Here is a 21,448-nt window from a genome sequence, read left to right on the forward strand (position 1 = left end):
GAGCACAGGGCCACACACCTTGTAAATCAAAGTGTGTTTGAAGCACACAGAATTGCCCACAGTGATTGTGCTGACACTGCCTTGAAATGTGGTGTTAGCCAAAATCAGCTGTGATAGTTTCGTGATAAATATTCTCCATACATAGCTAGACAAGATTGTGCAATAATTTCAGTTTTCAACAAGATCTGGGAGCAGTTAACCCTCTAAAGTTACATTTGTTACAATTTCTCACTAGTTTTTTGAATACTATGAACAAGCATATTAAATCAAGTTGTTCTGCAGGTAAAAGAAATAGCCTATTATGTTTAAAATAAGAAAAAAAAAACTGCTTTAGCACTATGTTTGGTGTGATAAGATCCATAGTTAAAGACAGTGAAGCAAGTCACTAAACTTGCATTACTTACTGCATTACATGCTGCCTCTTGTACAAAACCCAAACATTGCTGCAGTGTAGGCAGGAGTACCTAGTTAGCTTATGATGTTCCTGTAGGCAATCACGTTTCATTTGTAAAATATCCATCCCAGGATGTACAAAAGTTCCTTCTCAATGCTTTCTAATGAATGCTAATAAATATGTAATACGCAATGTTGTCTTTGTTAGGGCACGCTAATCCCATTTCATCTGCGCAACAAGGATTCTAAAAGGCTCTTTTAGAATGTTGATTTCAATGCACTTAGGAAGTTACTGGAAAAGACATTTACAAATAAATAAATACATACAGTCTTCTTTTTGCAAAAATAAAGCTTTCTCCAAAACCCTGCACATGCAAATATTCCATGGAACTGAATGAGAAGTGCTGGTTTATTGGTTGGCTTTAGAGAGCTCACCTAAAAAGGCACTTAATTCATGGTAAAGGAATTCAATTAAACTCCTCCATAAAAATACAAATGTAGAAACATCAGGAGGTATGCTGCAACTGCAGGACATGCTTTAATGTTTTCCCAGTTGGTTTTATCCAAATCTGAAATTAAATTTTACCCTGACTTTCTCTAGTTCTGTAACTTTAAAATCTGTTGCAGTTGCAGCAGCATCTTTGCATATTGCTCACTAATTGGTGGTGAAGGGATTTTATGGGTAGGTGAGTCAGAGAAACGGGGATAGAGGGTGCAGAAAGAACATAATTTTACTCGGTACTTTGATTACTTACGTATAAGTGGTAGTTCTTTTTTAGAATGTTAATTCTGATGCAGTAATGTAGAAACATTGAATTATGAGATAGAATCTTGCACAGAGGAAAAGCAGGTTTTGTTTTTCAAAACCACCACAGAAACAAAGAGAAGAAAAAGACATTCTAAGTCAAAATGGCCATCACCAGAAACAAGGAGAGTTCACTTGTTGTGTCCTGAGGATTTTCCTTCCTCTTTCTGATGTACATTTTTGAGGAGGTTTACATTTCAGGACAGTGAAAATGCGGAGGCGGCAAAGCTTTTTGTATTAGTTTTCCTTTAGGCTGATGACATTGGTAGGAATGGAAATATTTGTAATACTACTTCATTATTTTTGGAGGTAACTAAGCTTGTAATTTTCCATCCTAACACTAGATGCAGTTTTCCAGTTTCCTCTCTCTACCACATTTCTACTAAGTAGAGAAAAAATTAGATGGAAGGTTAGTTTTTACTGGAAGGCTTTATGCTCTTTTCCAAGATCTCTTTCCTCATGTGAGGCCAATATCTGTTTGGGGTAAATAAGCAGTTACTACTCAGATGGAAGAATCCAGAAGTTCAGAATCATTACAGGCAGGATATGGTGGTATATAATTAAACTGCTAAAACTAGTTTTAAGTGCTCTGATACTCACTTTTAAATGAAAAAGTTTGAGTGGTATCTCTGGCCATAGTTCCACAAAAACGTTCAGGATTCAGCAGCTATACAGGGACGTTTCCACATAACAAAGAACTTGACAGATTTTAAAGAAAAAGTGCCAAATAATCCTTAAACCATTAAAATCAAGAGGAGAGAGAACGAATAGTGTTAATGGTACATGAATATGAGGGTAAATACCGTCGTCTGAGAAGGAGCAATATGCTTTAGAGCTGCTTCACTCTGATTAACCATTAATTACAGTATTTGTTGGACCTTTTGCAGTGGTTGGTTGTACTAGTCAGTTTTGCCTCTGCTGTATAGATCACATTAAGCTGGGGGAGTGTAGGTGGAATTCCATCTTCTGAAACAGGATTTTCCCCCCAGAATCCTGTATCTTCACTTAGCGCGTGTGAGTTACATCTCTCCTGTGGCAAATGTGCCATTAACTTCAAGATGTTAATCACAGCCATACAGTATTATTTGTAAATGTTTTTCCAGTATTTAGAAGACAGTTAAATGCAGGATATTTTTTCCATAGTTAGCTAAGATAGAGTCTAAGAACCTATAAATAAAGCTCTGTGTGTGTGGTAGTATTGTAAATAAGGAAATCAGTCCAAGTGGATTCCTTTGAGGCTTCAAAGCCTCTGATAATTTTTTTGCTAATTTTCTTTAAAAAGTTGCAGAAATCTCTGCATTAGATTCAGTTAAGATCAAAGCAAAAATACAAAACTAACCATCTCATGTATTTCTAATTCAGCAGAAGGTGACCTTAAGTCCTTTACAAGAGCCTATTTTTGTGAAATTAGAATTCAATTTTCATTGTAAGGTGGGGCTAGAATTACTTCCAAAACAACATCCATCTTTCAAATACCCATCCAAATAACACTTCTTAACATTTTGGGAGAAGCTTTCACTTACCACACACAGAGAACACATCATAATAGCACTGGAAAGTATTTACATTTTTCACATCTTAAATATAACATAGTGTCTGCTTTAAAAAAGTAGATTTTCAGTAGCCTTCAGCTCTGGTGTGTCCTATGTTAGTACTTGAATAGCTGTAAAAACAACACATTGTAAGTAAGGATGTAAAATAAGGATATCTGTAATGGTTTACAAAATGTCAGAAAAGCACCCGGGAGGAATCAACTCTGCTTACCATTTGCATTAGATTTGCAAAGTCCTTCAAAAACTCTTTGGGGGTTTTCTTCTCATAAGATTCACAAGTAGACTCACACTGCTGGAAGATAAAGAGAATCATGCGGCTTCTAAACAGCACATCACAATCCTAAATGAAACCCCAAGCTTTCTTGCTGAAAAATCAAGAGGGCTGTAATCGATTCCCTTTCCAACTGGAAAAGCTTAGACACAAGCTCTTTCAGAAAGGGGAAGAATTTACTAATGACACCTTTCCACATTTTTTGCAGTGATCCCTGTCCTTCTGCCAGCACATCATGTGGTTGCCAAGTACATGCATGCGATTGATTAGGATCACAGGGAATGCCTCTCCCAAAAGTGCAAACATTGGACTTTTTTATTTCCAAACTAATAAAAAGCTGATTGTTTTTTCTAACAGATTTGCTTTCTACAATTCCCCCCCCCATTGCAAGTGACATCTGCTATAGAAAATAAGGAGTAATGATCATGAATAGGAGCACTGCGAGGAAATCCTACCTTCCCAGGGTCTTTGTAGGTGAGTTTGTTCACGACTCTGATGGCTTTGTTGAAATCTGTGCTCTCTTGCCTGCTCACTGGTTGTAATTTCTGGGTGCCCTTCTTGAAGCAGGTCACAGCTGTGTACAGGCATCCCTCCTAGGGCAGGAAAAGAAGGAACTGTTTTAAAGCAAATGTTGCAGCACTTTCTCCTGCATGTGTTAGGCTGTGGTCCATGTGCAAGAGAAGGTATCTAGGATATCAACTGAGAATATTCAACTGTACCTTTTTGGGGTTTTTTTTTTTTTTTTTTTAGGTTAGTTTTAGATATGCAAGAGATCTTGAAGCTTTACTTTGCATAATTAGTTCAGTATTTCCTAAAAAAATAAATATCCACTTGGTTATTGGTCATGATGACATTTGAAAGAAAATGCTTTTGAAGAGTAGATCAGTTACGTGTAATAGGTTTTTACCTACTAAAGCATAAAAATTCTGTTTTAAAAAAGTTACAAATATCTGTCTGTGCTATGTATGGGAATATTCTTTTTACTTCCTAATTTTTGTGTCCTCTTTAGTACTGCTTAGGTAATAATTAGAATTGATATAGAGCTGTGTTTTCAAATACTGTTGAAATATTCTTATATGATAGCATCAGAAGTAATACAGAAACTATCACCAAAACTAACCTAACAGTCAACAGAGAAAGAAAAGCAATGTTTACTGAAGCCAATCTCTAAGTTGCTTTCTGTTTCCCAAAGAAGGAAGCTGTTTATGATACATATTAAAAGGCTCCAAAGTCATTGTCCCTGTTTCGCGTATCAGCTGCTACCCAAGCTCGTTTTCCTTTTGAGATGTCACTGCAGTTTGCTGCTTGGTCAAGGATGAGGCAGCCTTCATGGATGTTGCATATAGCAAATTTTACTGGCACCGTTCTGTATTGGCCAGATAAAACATTTTATTTTCCTTAAACGCCACACATTTATGTTTGCTTCAGGCATCTTTACCGTAACCAGCTTTGCTTACTGGAAAAAAAAAACTACTGGCCTTTTAAAGAGATCGATTTTCCAGCTGAAACTGAAAACATTTTCAGTCTCATCCGTGCTGAGCTGAGAAACCAGCATTTCTCATCTGTGCTGCCTTTTCTGTTTTGCTGAGCTGTCAGTTATAGCTGAGGCAGCCAACAGTCAGAGCACCGCAAGGATTGTGGGGCCCAGATGGTTTTCACGGGCTGAGCACTTTGGGGATGAGGCATGAAAGAGCACAGACCATCAGAAATGTCTGAGGGGGGCTAGAAACATGTAAAATGTTTGTATCAGAGGCAGTTGGCAGCAGTACTCTGCATCTGACTCAAACTAACTTTACAGATGAGCCTGTAAAGCCCTCGCTTCCGGAATTAGTGATCAGTGGGGTTAGATACAGATCCAGGGTACATCAGCATCGTGTCACCGAGTGCCACTTCTGCTGTAGTGCCACTCACCAGCAAGAGATCTCATTTGCCCTCCAGGCTGGAATCACCTCAGTCTTAAGACTGCTTTTTCAGCCTCAGCACGTTATCCCTTTAGTTGATGCCCTCTTACCTCCCTCTTTTCAAAGGAAAGGGTACTTCATTGTTGAGGGTACAAAGAAGTTGCGTGGGATTGAATTGGGACTTAATATAAGTCCACGCAAAGGAACCTCAAGGAAGCCAAAACAGATAGGGATAAACCACCTAATTTTCAATGTCATAATAGGTAATTTTCTTCTTGAATATTCAAGATCAAATGCAAATCTGGCATGAGCTGGTTATAATAAAAAAAATTCCAAATATTTGGATATTTGAAATGCAGTTGTATAAGTGACTTCTTATTATATTGAGTTTCGCTAGGTGTGATGGCACCTAATCACCCCGAGTGCTGCTTTGGCACACTGTAATGCATATCTTAGTCACCCTGTAGGATGAAAAGTTGGTTTATTTTGTTGCTGGTGATAATTACTGTTAGTACACTAATACTTTTTTACATGTTTTTCATCAGAATCTGAACCTGTATCTACTTAATACCTTCTAAATACATGAATTCTCTATCTTCTCTAGTGTTTAGCAGAGGCACTTAGGACCTCCTAGAATCAGACAGTGAAGCCCTAAGCTGCAAGTGAGCTGTTGTCTTCCTTCCTGAGGTGAGCGTGACTTTTTTTGAGAAAAAAACCCCAACAACCTCATTAAGCAATTAGTCACTAGTTGTATTTGCTTAGTTTCAGAGACAGCGGCAAACACTGGAGTAAAATGATGGCTAATCTCCTCCTTTTCACTTTGACACCACAAGTTAGAAAGAGTGTTAGTGAAAAAAGTCCAGCAATGACTTTGGGCACTGCAGTTGTTTCTAGCAATGCAAGGGAATGTATCTGGTTTGGTTATGCTTCTGTTTGTTTTTTGGCGAGTAAAAAATGCACCCAGCTGCAAGGCGTAGGAGGAAGCTATCCAAAACCTGTGTGAAATCAGGTGAGTTTTTTTCCTTTCTTCTTGTAGTTGCTTTGGAAGGGAGTTTAGAGCTGTGAGTAGATAAATTTTTAATGCCTGCAGCTTCACAGTGTAGTAATGCACAGTGATAATTTTTATATGTCAATCAAAATTGTTTGTGCTATGAAATAGTTGTCAGTGCTCAAAAATTTAAGACAGCTGATAACAAAAGTATAATATTAGATAGCCAGAGGCCAATTTAGACCTTAGTTGCATGTTGAGGGATTATCAAAGTAGGATGCGTTTACCCTCTCAGCTTTTAAGACATGTTGTTACTATGATTAATATTTAATTTCATGGTACATCCTGCCACTTTTGGGAATGCACAGACTTGGTGACTCTGGTATAATAATTTATGGCACATCAGAATTTCCTAACCTTAGAAGATGCAAAATATCAGAGTTAAATAATGTATAAATAAATACCTGTATTAAAACAGGATTCACAGGGAGCTGCTCTTGCGTTTTTAACTAGTTTTAAGCCAGGGAGAATATTTGCAGATGCAGTTTTGTCTTTCTGTTGATAGCATAACCCCTGGACACAAGTAGTCTCAGAGAGAGCAGTGTGACTACATATGAGAGGAGGCACTTTGTGATATGGCCTTGCAGTGCCACTCTTGCATTTAGCTGCAGTGAGAGGCAAGGGGGTCAACTCAGCAACGCTGGAGCTCAAGGCAGCTGGATGCACTTCCACTCCAAATACCTGCATCCCCAACAGCACTGCTGCTCATCTGGATCTTGTGTGAATCCTCACTCTTAGCACTGTTTTTTGAGTAAACGGAATACATGCAACTCTGGATCTGCTGGTGGGTTATGATACACATACAATAGCAAAATGGCAATTAAGATGCCAAAATATAAACACTTCTGTCATTAAATACCCAGAAGAAGGAACTTTTATGAAATATTTTCTTTCAATTTAGCTTGCATTAAGAGTACTGGATGAGAGATGTGAAGAAGAAGACATCTGCCATTTTCCAATGGAATAAACCAGTACAAAATCAAATTGATATAATTATGAAAAAAATGTTATGCAGTCTCACCACAGGATTTTCTGGTGTATGCAGCAGTTCAGCATCCTAAAATAAAACAAATCTAAGTTAGAAATGTTTTGTCATTTGAAAGTGATGTCCCTCACAAGATACATACTAAGTTATACATAATGCTTGAAAGTAATTTCAATATTATGACAAATACCATCACTTACCTTATCTTTCACTATGGTTTCTAACTTTTCAATTGCCTTGTGTATCTGTTTATATTTTAATCTTCTTGGTGAAGGTGAAGTCAGCACCATAGTGGAACAAAAGAAAACCATGCAGAAAATAATCATCCTCTTCATCCTGATGAGTTCTGTTTTAAAATGTGCCAGGAGCAAAGTTGTGCTGTTCAAGTGTAGCACTCCAGTGTGAGCTGTGCTCAGGTATGCTCTGCACCTACCTATATATTGCTCCCTGCTGGAGATGTAGAACCCACCCATTTCAGTTTGGAAAATGGATTAATGAGTAACCCTTTTTTCTTTTCCACTGGCTAGGTGCATGTACGCGAGCTTGTGCGTGGGGGGGCAGGGATTGATGGAGTGAAAGAAAATGTGCCCCATCTGCACATTGGACAGGAAAAAAAAGAGAAAAGGGTGAATTCCCATTTTCACTTTGAGTCAAGAAATGAACATACTAGAAAGTAGGTACTTAGAAACCACAGGCCTAAGTAAACAAATTTCTGCATTTTTTTCCTGTGTCATACAGCAATTAATCTCTTCAGTCCATCTGCAGCTCTTCTGTACTGTTCTGGATAAATATGACAGGACTTCTTTCAAAATCTAAATGTATTTATCTTAATTTGTGGCTCTTAGAGATTGTTGTTAGCTAGTTCCCTCTGGTAGCTGTGAACTGCAACTTTTGCATTCTCAGCTTGGTTTCTGTTAGAGCTGTGAGTAAAAGCTCATCGTAGCACTTAAACCAGCTGCAATTTGCTTGGAACCAGTAGCAGATACATTAATAGTATTGTGGAGGGCATGTCCACTAGGGGTGAAGAAGGTTGCAGGGTTGTTCTGGGAGAGGTGAATCCCTGGACCACGCCCATTACCAAGATGGGAGCAATACTGGAAGAGCAGGGACTAAATCTTGGTGAGTCAGTCCCAAGGGATGCCATTACTTGTGGGAGCTAAACACATTCAATTATATCCTTCAGCAGCTAGGTTCGAGGCTAGTTTTGGAATTTAATCTTTACAAAGAAGATGTGATACTGAGACCTGAGAATTCTCTTGGGAATCTAGAAGTACACCTGTTCTGGGTGAAATCCAAACAAAAGTCTGTGCAGGCACTAGGGACTTACTGGACTGCGAGCTCTAGGAATCAGTTGATTTTAAAAGCACTGATCTTAATATTTCATCACAAAGAGGGGAAAAAAAAGCTTTAAATTACTTTTACATATTATCATTAATTAATTATTATCAATACCATTAAAAGGTTCCGGTGTGGAACTAGTAGAGAGCAATTAGAGCCTCTTGGGTGCCTTCACTGTGGTGAGTACAAAGATGGCCATGTGTCTTTCAAATGAAATCTTTGCCTCTGAAAATCTGAATGTTCCAGATGGCTTTAGAGGTGCCTTACAGAATCTACACAGAGTTTGGACTGCAGTTCATGCCTGGTAATCTGTGTAATATGCTGGCTTTGTGTGAAATGCACCTCTGTCTGTCTGGCGGGTGAATGTGGGCTGTCAGGCTGGGTCAGTTGTTTATTGTTAATTTAAAAATGAGCCTTTAACCTGGTGAGATCTCTATCTGGCATCCTCAAGTGTTTGTTCTTGGTGTACAAATGATTATTTGCTCTATGCTGTTAATTCATATGCTTAAGTCATTTTTCACCTTTCAGGAAATGAATAGCGTAAAGGAATAGATTTTACATGTGTATGTGTTGATACACATAACTGCACTCAGAGTCTCATGCATGCACACACAGTCTTAACTGGTGAAAGGGGTAGCCAATCACACCCAAAAGAACAGAAATCCTGAGAAATGAGAACTGAAACAAGAAAAAAATACTTTATTCTACCACATAGTCTTACATTTTATTTCTTGAAGAAAAGGTAGTGTGATGATTTTTTAATTTCTTTTTTCTTACAGACATGTCTTAAAATAATTTTAGATAAGCAGCACATCTGCAGTGGAAAGTACAGAGTATCTCAACAGGTTTTGTTGTAAAGGTCTGTTAAATTATGGCTAAGGTTCATTAATGTAAATCAACAGCATCTTTTGTTTGGAAAACCATATGGTGACCAATACTGCTTTTTAATCCCCCCTCCCTCCATCCCATTCCTGTGAAGTCAAGGAATGGACTGGTGATAATGTTAATTTCTACCTTTTATTGATAGTATTTCTACTGTGGATTATTTTGGGAAGCTTCTTTGAGCCCAGGTACAGTAGGTGGTCGTGCTTGCACTGCCAGCCATTTATGCATCTTTATTTAGTTGAAAGGTTGGGAACTTTCCACTTGGATGTGTAATATGACTCTATTAGCTATGACATTATGTACTGGTTGGCAGTGTTTTCATGCAGAGATCACTGCAGGTGGTTTGCCGGTCCAGACAACTTCAGAACCACTTTAAAACTTCAGCTAATGCACAATGTAACTCTCCATGTGTTTTCAGAAACACAGGGCTTGGAGGGACAGAGGCAGACCTCCACCAAAATCGCGGGAAGTGACAGGGCTCTGTCTGTGGTACTCCAAATTAAATCAGTTATATCAGAGATCAGTTTTAAAGCTGGTGAAGTAAATGGGAAGTTCAACAATGGGTATTGGACAATGTGGTAGTCTGTGCTTATATGTCAGGTCTCTAAAACTGCTGCATAGTATTCTGGTTTGTGTTAGAGGCTGTAAGGCCACAATAATTGCTTCAAGGAGGGCATGCTGACAGAGAAAGTGAAATGCAAGGACAAAGGAGGACTTCCTCTATTGTCTAGGCAGTGGAGAAAACTCCTTGATATCCCTCTCATCAGATAAGAGAGCAAGCAGTGAGTTTTTTATATACGTCATTTGTCTCTTGTGGCTTAGGAACATGCTGAGTCAAACAATGACAGCCTCTCTCACACTGTCGCCAGCCCAGCCCCACAGGGATGGCTGGAAAGTGGAAATGTGAGAAACCTCCCATCCCAGCCCGAGTCCTCCTCTTTCCTCTTTGCAACAGTGCCACCCAAGAGCTGCATGACTTCGACCCTGAAAGCCCTGTTCCCCCACCCACATTTTCCTTTACAGGAGAGCTGAATGGAGGCTTTTCCCATGGCTTAGTCATTGATATGGCTCAGCCAAAAAACTGTGTAATGTGCGGGGCTGCTTTCAAAGAATTTTTATAACTTAGGTCTGTGAAATTTCATGTGTATACTATCTGTGACTTGGGGGGGATTGTGGGAAACAAGGGGAGAGAGTTATGATGGCAAAATGGGAGACTAGGAAGAAGACTCCTGTAAAACAGATTTAGAAAAACTAGTCTTTAAAATATTTCTGACAACTTTGCAAGTCAGTTCTACCCCCTTGCAATCTCATTTTCTTATTATAACCTCTGGTATAATTATTTGGTCTTTTAGCATGGCTTTGAAAAGAGAAAACTAAACTTGTGGAAAAAAAATCTATCCTTAGCTTGTATTTGCTATAAAAATGAGAGTAAATACAACTCTGAATGTGGAGACCCAGACACCTAAATATTAATAGGCAACAATATAAAACCATTTATATTCTCCATAATGTTCCTCCAGAGTTAACTTACAGCCAGTTTCTTTCCCATCCTGCTCCTTGGTCAGCCCAGTGATGTTTGTTAGGCATAGTTCAATGTATTTGTGTCTTTATCAACTACTAATAACAATCTGTACTGAGAAAACATCCTGTCAATACCCAGAGCCTGAGACAAGCTTAGACTCACTCTGCACAGAGATGGAGATTCAGAGCTGTCCTCTTGTGGGCACATCCTTTTGTCTCCTTTAATACTGGGAGCAGCCTCCCATCTCCTGGGTCACACCTTTCTCTGCATACAGGATGGAGGAAGCCTCACTGAGTGACCAAGTGTGATCTTCTGCCACTGCAGTCATCCATGTCAGGCAGTTCCTTCACATCTCAGCTAAAAAATTGTACATAAGGCCTTAGAAGTTTGACCTTTTTAACAGCCAGAGCTTAGCACTGTGCCTGAGCTGTGCTCCACCTTTCATAGAGAGATTCATTCTTTTTTACGGTAGAGCTCATAATCTTTCCCCACTACCAGAAGATAGCCACATTCAGAAGACAAGGCAGCAGCTGACAGGATGTTCAGCTACCACAGTCTCTTGAAAATTTGAGGGCATAAAGGAGTTGTTCAGCTGAAAGCCACAGCTTGGGAGAGGTTGGGGCAGTGAGCAAGACAAGTCATTGCTTCTACTCTGTGTAGCAGCCAGCACTTCTGCTGCTCAAGGTCTTGATGCACTGCAAGTCTGCAGGTGTCCTTGTGAAGGATGGCCCCCAGAGCACAGCCTTTCTACCACAGAAGACTTGTCTGTTTCCCAACGATCCCAACACACTTCCCAATGATTCCTCTAAGAGACAGGGCTACAGTGTGAAAAGCAGGCATGTAGTAGTGCTGAAACCCAATAGTCTATGTCATGTTCATCCCAAGTGCTGAGAAAGAAAAATCAGAAAGGATACATGCTGGTGTTGGACAGTGAATGGAGAACGCAGAATGGCACAATGCAAAATGCGTCCTTTGTTCATTTACTGTTGTTAATGAACAGAAGGAACAGAAGTCAAAAGAGAGTCACTTCTGTGTTACGATATCAGTAGTATAAAACAGATAACCTCCAAACCATTACAGGCTCAAGGGGGATGTGTCTGGTGCGCAGTCCTACTGCAGCCTATGGGATGGCACTACATGGGTAACATTCCACTGGCAGCTGGGGCTCTCTATATCCTGACATGCCTTGCATGGCGATCAGCATGACACTACAGGTTGTGTTTTGTTAACAGAATAAAAGGTTTGATGTTAAGGATTCTTTTGGAAGTCACTACCAGGGTTCAGTGAGGCTGCTCTGCTGGTGTGGGATCTTGGCAGCCGTGTAGTTGTTTCTCCTCTAGTAGCTCCCTCTCTAGAGCAAAATGCAAGGCACATGCCAGTCCCTCCTCCAGCAAATCTGGCCTGATTTTACATTATTAATACATTATATATAATTTTATCTTCAAAATAAAATCCCCTGACTGAATACCACTTCTGATTTCTGGTTCTCAGGTACTACCAAAATATTACAGGTTGTACCCCCCTTCACCTATGTATATGCATTTACTGTTTATACACAGTTTCTGTTAGAATTATTTTAAATGATAGTGTTTAACTCAGTCACATTGTTCTCCTGCCCTTTCTTTTGTGTCTTCCCAGGGACAGTGTCATGTCTGATGGTGCTGCGGCACCTCTGGCACAGTAAGAAGTAGTGAGGACAACAGAGCAGTGGGACATAGCATTGGAAGATGTGGTCTGCCTCCCTTTAGAGTGGCTCCATGTCCCTGCTTGCACAGCAACTCCTCAGTTTGCCCTGACTACCACCACTGTGTGTGCTACAGACCACCAGCATCAGCCACCAGGATCAGCAGAGGAGAAACTTTGGTGTCACACTGCGTACCTGAAGGGAAGGATGAGGCAGAAGCCACCTCTGCAGTTCTCAGAGTGTGGGAATGCAGGTGCCTTCTTCAGCAGCAAAGCCTCTTGCAGAGCCTTCTCCTTCAGGTCACTGCTACTCTGTGTCTCAGTTTGTCACAATCTGAGGAGCCTCTGTTCCAGGGCCTTGTGTCATTAAAGTGAAATCCCTTCTCTGATGTAGAAGTAGCTATACCAGTCTATTCTCTTAAATAGGAATACTAGCTGTTCTGTTTCTCATACATGATGTTGCTCTGTGATGGTAATTAACTTCGTTTTGACTTAACACTTCATAAGTAGATCAGCTATTTAATTGTTTACAGTAGTTTAAAGAATGCTGAGGTGACTTAGCTCATGCTATCCTTAACAGATAAAACTTTGTATATTTGTAAAAACAACTTTTCTTTATGACCTTTTTTTCCAGATGTCTCTGCCTTCATCTATAACCAGACATATATAATGTACAAATGTGCATGCCTGTGCATGCAGATTTATCTGTTATGTGCACACACATACAGATTTGAGAAACTATATAGCACAGTTGTTTGCATAACGAGTTTCATTTCTCTTCATAGGTCAGCACCTTAAGCGAACCTTGGAAAAACTATTGTGTGAGCAGTCATCACACCAAGGCAGCAGCACCCATAGAGGTGGAGGTTGTCTTGGATAAAAAGCTGAATGCTGTGGTTTCAGTGACTTGTCGTTGAAACTTTGTGGTTTCTGTGTAGGAGGCTGTATAGGCTGGACACGTTCGACATCGTTGTTTCTGAGCTGTGAAATCTGTACATCTAATTTATGAAAATTATCTCTGGTTCAATTTTATTCTTTTTTTAATGAAGTCAACATATTTTCCTTGCATTCAGTGGAAATGGTAATGGAAATGTTTTAAGATGCACTGTGAGCATGTTTTGACCTCAAAAAGCGAGACAAATCAAGATATTCTTGGTTATGCTTAAGGTCTAGGGAGGAAATCTTAAATTAAATACAGAGAGCCAGATGTGAGAGGAAAGCATTTTCTCAAGTGTGGAGTAACTAACTGTGGGAGATGCAAAGGCATTATAAAATAAAAGTCCTCCACCTGAGAATTTGATTTAAAAAAACCAAAAGAGCTGAGTAAGATAATTTAGCATAAACTATGGCACTGGTACCATTTAAGGTCACTGGTAGTATCTTAGTCTTTCAGGTGGTCTAAATAAATAAATTTACATGTAAGGTAAATCCAAAACTAAAGAATCTAAAGGTAGGACAAAGAGGGAGGTGCAGCACAAGCAGTAGCAATCACAGCAAAACCTCATTGAACACGTGATCAGTTATGTGTGTTTTCTTCTGTAGCTGAGTTCCATGCTGCACTTGGTGAATTGATCCACGGGATCACAGAAACATCACTTAACTGGAGCAGGGAGAGCCATGGACTCACGTGTATTAGCCTTCATTCCTTCTCTCATGCTCCTCTTTCCTGCTCTGGTGTGTGCCTCCCATCCTGTAACTCCCCAGTAAGCTGAGCTGTAGCAATACAGGACACCTGAGCCTCTAATATTGGCAAATCCCCTTCCCTTCACTGTCAGGAGCAGTGACTCCAGTGACTGCCCAGACTTTGAGTTTTCACCAACAGCTGTTTTACCTCTGCCAGGCAAGTTCCGGAAGCATGTACACCATTCCCTCTAAGTGAACATATGAGAATGTATTAAAAATGAGCAAAGATCTCTGGATAAAAAACAAAGGAGAAGAAAAATAACATTAAAGGGAATAAAGAAGTTTCTTGGTGAAATACAAACAAAATTACTATTTGTGTGAAAAGAACTACTCAGTGTGTTTGTGGGAGTGCCAAAATCTGTATGAAAACATTAGTCAAAGACTTCTGTGTGAATAAAGATGGAAAGTGTGATCACCCACTTATCTATTTCAGAGGGATGACTGCAAGATTCTTCTTAATAATTTTCAGTAATTTCCATATCAAAACATTAGTAGAAGACCACAGATTTTAATTCCTTGTTACTAGCTTTGTTACTACCTTGGTCCTTTCAGGAGAGTTGTTCCTTTTCAAGAAAATAAAAAAATCAGAAGTTTTACTCCTAATGTTGTACCTTTGACTGGAAAATTAGGGTGTCTTGTCCTCCTTGTGTTTTCTTTTCAGAAACCTGAGCCAGTAAACATGATGACTGCATCTGTAGGTGAATATACAAGAAAATAGTAAAACTGGTCTCTAAAAACACTCTTCTGGACATGGACATTTTTCTTGCCTGTTGCTTATGAACTTCTTACAGGCTTCACAATTGATACCCGTTCCTTGAGCAGACAGTGCTGTTTCTCTAAACTATTGAGAAACCAAAAGGCAAACGAGGCATTGAAGGTGCTAGACCAGAACGATGAAGGCTTTGGAAAATCACATTTTTCCCATTATCACTGCAAGATATGCAGATAACCAAGGATCAGCTTCCTTTTGAAGCACCCAGACTTTACCCAGAAGCAATGTTACAGGATTCATCATTCCTTCCCATATAGCTCAGCTTCCACTTCTGGATCCTCCTCTTCTGATTATCATAAGGATTACACATCTGCTTTGTCATTCAACCCATGGAAAAACTCTATCAGTGCCTCTTTTTCTTGGTAGCTAAGCCTCCTGGGATAGTTGTATCCCTTAAATCTCCCCTTCTGCAGGTTTGAACCCTGATGTTGAGGCCCAGCTGAAAAGTCAGAAGAGATGCTGATGGCACTCCAAAGGCTGCAAAATAGTTATACTTGATACTGCTGCACAAAGGGCAAAAACGTGAAGGGAAATGGAAACATTAAACCTGAGAACAGGAAAACTCACGAGAGTCTCAGAAACGGCCTGAAGAAAAAAGGACACAACGATGTAATTTCCAAAACAATACCCAGAGATCAAAGGAGGCAAATGCACTTTCAAATTGCTGTTTGTGTTGGATCTGCAGGGAAAGGTTAAAGAACGTTTGTTTTCAAAGGTTCTGTGAAAAATGCAGTGTGGCAGAGAAGCAACAGACACTGGATTTTTTCTTGTCTCTTTTTCTTGCAGTTGCCCTCTGCATGACTGATTTGGCCACAGTGAGAGAAATGTCACCATTCACTTCACTTTAAATTGCTTTTAAATTGAGCAGAGATTAACAGTTTTACCCTTAGATACAATAATGTGCCATGGAAATTCTCCTTACTCATTGTCTGAGCTCCCTTGTTTTCTCCTTTATTGCTAGACCTAGTTCAGTGCACAGACTTTCCCTTTCAGCTCTGTTCATCATATCCTGATTGATTTTATTGATTTAGGTCAATTTCTGTCAAAGCTAATAACTAACGAGAAGTATTACAATGTTCTATGCTGACACTTTGATATGGTAATTTCAATTTTCCATTAATGATATTTAATTATGAAGTTTTATTTGAAACAGTTTTAAAAGCTGGGAAAGAAACCTTTTTTCATTGTTTGATGCAGAATGTCCAGCCTGAAGTGAGGTTTTTTTTCTTAGCCATCTCAGTAATTGGCAGTGTGTTTTGTGCCACTTCCTATGGTTTCTGGCAAATGAAAAAAATCAGATGCTCTCCCTGTTTCAGGCGATCAGTCTAACATTTATAGTCATTCTCTGTTCTTTCTTAGATCTTTATAATTCAGTATATGTTCTGAAAAAATTTTATTTTTTCACAGGTGAGAAATGGTGCCAGGGTTATATACAGTGAGTAATCACTGTTCCAGAAAATGGAGGACCAAGGAAGTAACTGTAAAAAGACACAAGTAAAACTAGGCCTTCAGCATAAAAAGTCTGAAGTTGGTCCTTGTACTTTCTACTTGATGCAGGAGGGTTAAGTAATCTGACACCAAAAAGGAAGGTCAGTAAGCCAGTGTGCCAAAGTAAACTACCCAAACACTTCAAGGCAGTTCATATGGGGCAGGGATAACATAAATTAAAGGTAAAAGAATTCCTGCCTCAATAATTTTTGTCTGTTTCTAACAGGGCCAGGGCAGTTTTCATTAACTTACCAGGCAATGGAATGTAGATTTGCCACCTGTTTGGACAGGTAATAGTTTCCTTTATCTTTTTCGCTGACAGAAAGATAAATAGTGACACTTCTGGAATTTAAACTATCTTTATACTGCTCCTTGATGTTTAAAGAAAGATGACTTCAACCTTTTTATTAAGGCTAAGAGGATGGTTAGGAGAAGCCAGTATTTTATACATTAAATTGTCTTCTCATTAGTGTAAATCATTCTTCAGTGTTGCTTAAAATCTTCCACAAGTTAGTGGAAAATGGCCTAATATGGGTTGATGTGGACTGCTGTGCCTTATTAGTTCTTTAGACCTACACAGCACTTTTTTGTACCTAGTGAAAATGGGGTAAAAGAGCCCATTTATTTAGCTATTTTTCTGTTCCCATTGTATCCATCGACTGGAAAGACAGTCCCTTTGCCTGCCTCTTGCCCTGGACTTCTTCCAAGAAATCTGTATATTCTTTACTGAAGGGATTGAAGGGAACTTTCATCTTCAGGGTGTTTATTTACTTTTCTTCCCATGTGAGTTAAGATTTCTTCAAGAATGACAGTGTGCATGAACAAGAGCAGCTCTGTGCCAAGGGTGAGCATTCACATACCCATGTATGAATCAGAGCAGCTGAGTCCACACCTCCTTTGCCTCTCAGTCTAGTACTGAGAAAGCTTTCCAGGGCTGATTAGTCATTTGAATGAAGTGCAATAAATGACAGAGAAACAAATTAAAACAGAACCTCACTGAATGTGAGGCATAGCTGCTCTCTAGTGGACTGGTGAATAGTGTCAGCAACACTAAGTACACTTAGCCCCAGAAAATAATAATATAGATATTCTGCTGAGAGAAGATGAAATCTCTCTATACCTGTGAGTTCAGCTGCTTCTTCACTTTCTTGCTATCTCTTCTCCTTATGCATCTGGCTTACATCAGGGTTACAGTGAAAAAACAATGCAGTAACAGCTTTAAAAAACACCTTCTGTGCAATGCTGTGGAGAGACAATATTTCATTGTTTCTGTGTTGTGGGTTTGTTTGCAGGGGACAGTGTTTCCATTTAGCATTTTGAGAGTGGCAAGTCTCTCAGAGCTAAGGAAAACTGTTCTGTCGGAAAATGGGGAGGTGTTCAAAGTACCAGTGCTTATTTCCTGAGGTGGCATGGAAAGCAGAGGAAAAAATACGTGCTGCACCGAGGACCTTCACTTTTGGGAACATGAGGTCCTCATGGGCTTTCTCAGGAGAAAAGCTGATAACTCCATGGGGTCAAGGTCAAATGAGTGGATGCACAAGGAGGGCTTTGGGAAGCCAAGTCCTGCCCAACACAGTCTGAGGCTGGATGTTGTGTGGAGCAGTGCTCAGCCTACAAACACCCCCAGGGACAGCACTCCTATTCCTGACCTTTCCAGCAGCTGCACTGGCTCACTGTTCATCTTGCTGTCCACTTCATGTCAAGGAGTTCTCCTACATCCACCAAAACACCCCCAGAAACAATCATCTGCCTCTATTGATTTATTGACTGGTAATCTTTAAAAGAATCTTGGAACAAACGTATCAGTTACATTCTTTAATTGCAGTAACTTCGGCAAAAATCAGTGACAGGTTTCATAAGCAGTCCCTGAGATAACTTAGGGACCAAATAACGTGATTCAAACCCACTAAAGGTTTACTGGACAGACTAAAATATTAGTCTTTAATGCTATGACCAAAATTAAATGTGCAACAAAATGCCTTCTCAAGAGAGCCTTGGTGCTGTTTGGCCACAGACAAAGCACTGGTGTGTTTGTGACTGTACTTCACTCACAAATCCAAACCGCAGCGTCAGTGGCGCCCCTCTGAAGGAAGTGAACTCCATCCTTGCTGGAACTGGGACACCCACAGTGATAAAACTGGTTTGATTATGGATCCCCTGGTTACACTAAATCACATTCATTCTCTTCTGTCAGGGACAAAGTCTACAAGTTCTGGTTGCTAATCTGTTGCTCATCAATAATTATTTGCATCTTCCATTTGCATCTTCCATGGGAAGGAGTTCACTGAGTCTTTGTCCTGTCACACACATAGAAAGAGGAAGGTTCTGTGCCTGAAGTGAGGAGCTAAGCTAAGAGTCTGGAAGAAGCCCTGCAGAGCAGAGGTATTAAAGACCTTTCTTTTATTCAAACTGAGGAAAGACTTCCTTACCTTATTAAGTAAAAAAATCTGGGTTTTGTAGTCTGTGTTCCCAGGTAAATGGGTGTATTGTTCCTTGCCTCTTCCATTGTGTCCATGTTTGAACACATGTCTGAGGTGCTGATCTTTTGGCATTACACAACACTTAACCCTTAATATTGCAGTATGGATGGTATCACAGAATGGGAGGTAAGTCTGACTTTTGCTGCCCTTATGGACCATCACTTCCCATCCTTTACTGGGAGTGAGGTAATGGTGGTTTAAATGAAAAAAGCTCAAACTTTAAAAATAGGAAATGCATTTTGTCTCCATAGGGAACTTAACAAGCCCATCTGAAGGACCACCTTAATCTGTGAAAATATGTCAGTCTGAACTGTGCAGAGGTGAAGATACATACATGAAAACTAATATTTTCTATTTCCTTTTTGTTCAGCTTCCTGTGTGCATAGCCCAGGTTGTTTATTCTTGTGAATGATGCAATGGGTTAACGGATAGTATGTCGGTTATCAGTAAGGAAATCTGAAGGTATAAGGACCATAACAGTACCTAGTGTTTCACTTTGATTAAACTGGTGGAATTCCATCTGAATGGAAAAATGTGGAGGTGTACAGCCTTCATTTTATCAAGAGGATATGGTAGGAAGTACCTCAAAAGACAAATTGTCATTATTTATAAATTATTAAGTTCCTGGAGGGCTTTCAATTCAAAATCCACGTAGTCTTTTACAAAAGCTAAAATACATGCATAGTCCTTCCTTTCCAAGGCTGAGATTTAGGGAGATACGAGGCTCAGGGGAAGGGTTTGGTGGATTTACTTAGGAGCCAAGAGAAGTCACCAGGAGGTTGCCATCCTCTAACTCAGCTTGCACAAGCTAATGAGTGGGTTTCCTTTTGGATACTGCTTTCCATGACAAGCAGCCTTGTGCATATTAAAGCACTTTATTTAATTTAGAAATCTAAGTAAACTTAGAATATTTTATATCAATGATTTAAAAAAAAAATCTTGGTTTTTGTTTCTTTGCTGATTTAGAATGTCCAGCAATGCAGGATTAAGTTTAGTTGCTTTTTAGAAATGAAAAGAGCTGGCATGCAGGGAAGCTGCCCTTAATCTACCCCTGTTCCCCCAAGAGCTTCAAAGTGCATGGCAGAGCTTCCCTCAAAAGGATCCACACCAGGCTAGGTGTCATCCAAACCCTTGTGCACTCCAGTCTGCTGCCCTCCAGGTAAGCCAGGAGAGAGGCTTGAGTATCCATGCACAGGAAGGGCAGCAGCAGGACCACCATTTCAGTAGCTGCATTCACCATCATGCATCTCAGTGGTTCTGAAATGCACCTACATGCCCTTTTTTGTATCTCATGCAAAAATATTTGTTGCTTTATGTGGGCAGCAATGAAGATTTTCTTTGAGGGGGGTCTAATAGACATTGTTTCTGTGCCCAGCTGCTCTTGCTTGAATACAGATCAATAATAATGTTTTGTTAAAAACAAGTAGGGAGGGAAAGTGCTTGTTACTCCACCTCAGCGTTGCATGTTGGTGTTTTGAAACTTGGGTGGGGTGGTTTATATTTTGATAGACCATTATCTAGGAGGGAAGCAATAACCTGAAACCTTGACCTGATTAGTGTCTTGTTCCTCACCAATGTTGTTTATATGCTGCTGCAAAAGTGCCTTTGAGGGAAGCCAAGAGCTAAAGACGGTCCTTTACACTTAAGGCTGGCAAACAGTTTTTCTGGGATGACTTCACCAAATACATTAGTTTACCCAAGAGTCTGAGAATTAAATGCACTTGCAATATTTTCCTCCTAAATTTATAGGTGAGAGGTGCCTGAGTGAGTGACATCCGTGCCTACCATGTACCTCCTGCTGCGAGATGCAGGACCTGCATGGTGTCAGCACTGGTAAGAATATCTGTGGCATTAGTCATAGCTAGTGGCTACCCACTGTCACTCTGGCTGTCTGAGCAAGAAAACTTGCGGATTTGTTTCAGCTTCCTTGCTAGAAGTCTGAAAGCCAGACATCCTCATTTTGGGCAAGAGATGTACTCCCAAACATGACTTATCCTGCTTATTAGTTGCTATGGCCTGTCCACATCTCAAGCCCTGCACTCCCCTGATGGCAAAGGAACAGCTCCCAGGGCCTCACTATTTGTAAAGCTCGTATCTCCCAATTTCCTCCTTTTCACCTAATACTGACCGTTTCTCTCTCTACCTTCAGAAACCTTGGTGTTGTGGTTTGACCCTGGCCAAATGCCAGGCATTTGCTTTGACATCTGCTCTCTCTGCTCTCCCCTGCCATAGCTGCACAGAAGAGAGGAGAAAACTAACACACACATACCGGACTCATGAGCCGAGTTACAAAATTGTGGGAGGATGCACTAAAAAAGGGCGAAACAGACCAAAAACTTAAAGTTGCGAAGTGATTTACTGCTAACCTAACTCTAAACAGAGTCAGAGGAGGCAAATTAGAAGTGAAAATAAGCTCTTAAGACATTGTTTCTTCACTCACCCCCCTCCCTCTTAAGACACCTCCGGAATCTGCTCTCTCATGAGTCCTTGTCCACAGGGTGCAGACTTTGGAGCGGAGGCCAAGCTGTTTCCATCTCAGGAGTAAGGCCTTTTTCTCTACTGGGACTCTACTGGAACACAGCTTCATCCAGGCATCCACCTGCTCCTCTGGCATGGCCAGCTCCCCACGGGCTGTGGGTGA

At 40.1% G+C, this 21,448-nt stretch overlaps 2 protein-coding genes across 3 annotated transcripts in view; one reads left to right on the forward strand and one right to left on the reverse strand.

Annotated features, from left to right (window-relative positions):
- ADAD1 (adenosine deaminase domain containing 1) overlaps positions 1–21,448 on the forward strand; it is a 64,179-nt gene that overhangs the window by 31,673 nt on the left and 11,058 nt on the right. The window contains exons 15-19 of the mRNA XM_085057843.1: positions 12,340–16,428; positions 16,554–16,617; positions 18,522–18,709; positions 19,059–19,106; positions 20,557–20,640. The gene's annotated coding sequence lies outside the window, so the exon portion shown is untranslated. The remainder of the gene's footprint in view (positions 1–12,339; positions 16,429–16,553; positions 16,618–18,521; positions 18,710–19,058; positions 19,107–20,556; positions 20,641–21,448) is intronic.
- Positions 2,762–7,291, reverse strand: IL21 (interleukin 21). 2 transcript variants are annotated; one of them, XM_085057855.1, is made up of 5 exons: positions 7,157–7,291; positions 6,993–7,028; positions 3,478–3,615; positions 2,963–3,043; positions 2,762–2,861 (listed from the first exon to the last, which is right to left on the reverse strand). In XM_085057855.1, the coding sequence occupies exons 1-5, from the start codon at positions 7,289–7,291 to the stop codon at positions 2,847–2,849; spliced, it is 405 nt and encodes a 134-aa protein (XP_084913981.1). In that variant the 3' UTR covers positions 2,762–2,846. The 2 variants fall into 2 exon arrangements, with proteins under 2 accessions (XP_084913981.1, XP_084913980.1); XM_085057854.1 differs by lacking the exon at positions 2,762–2,861 and having other exon boundaries at positions 2,927–3,043.

The sequence above is a fragment of the Lichenostomus cassidix genome, chromosome 4 (genome assembly GCF_008360975.1).
Source record: "Lichenostomus cassidix isolate B80296 chromosome 4, HeHo_3.0, whole genome shotgun sequence".
Lineage (NCBI taxonomy): Eukaryota > Metazoa > Chordata > Aves > Passeriformes > Meliphagidae > Lichenostomus > Lichenostomus cassidix.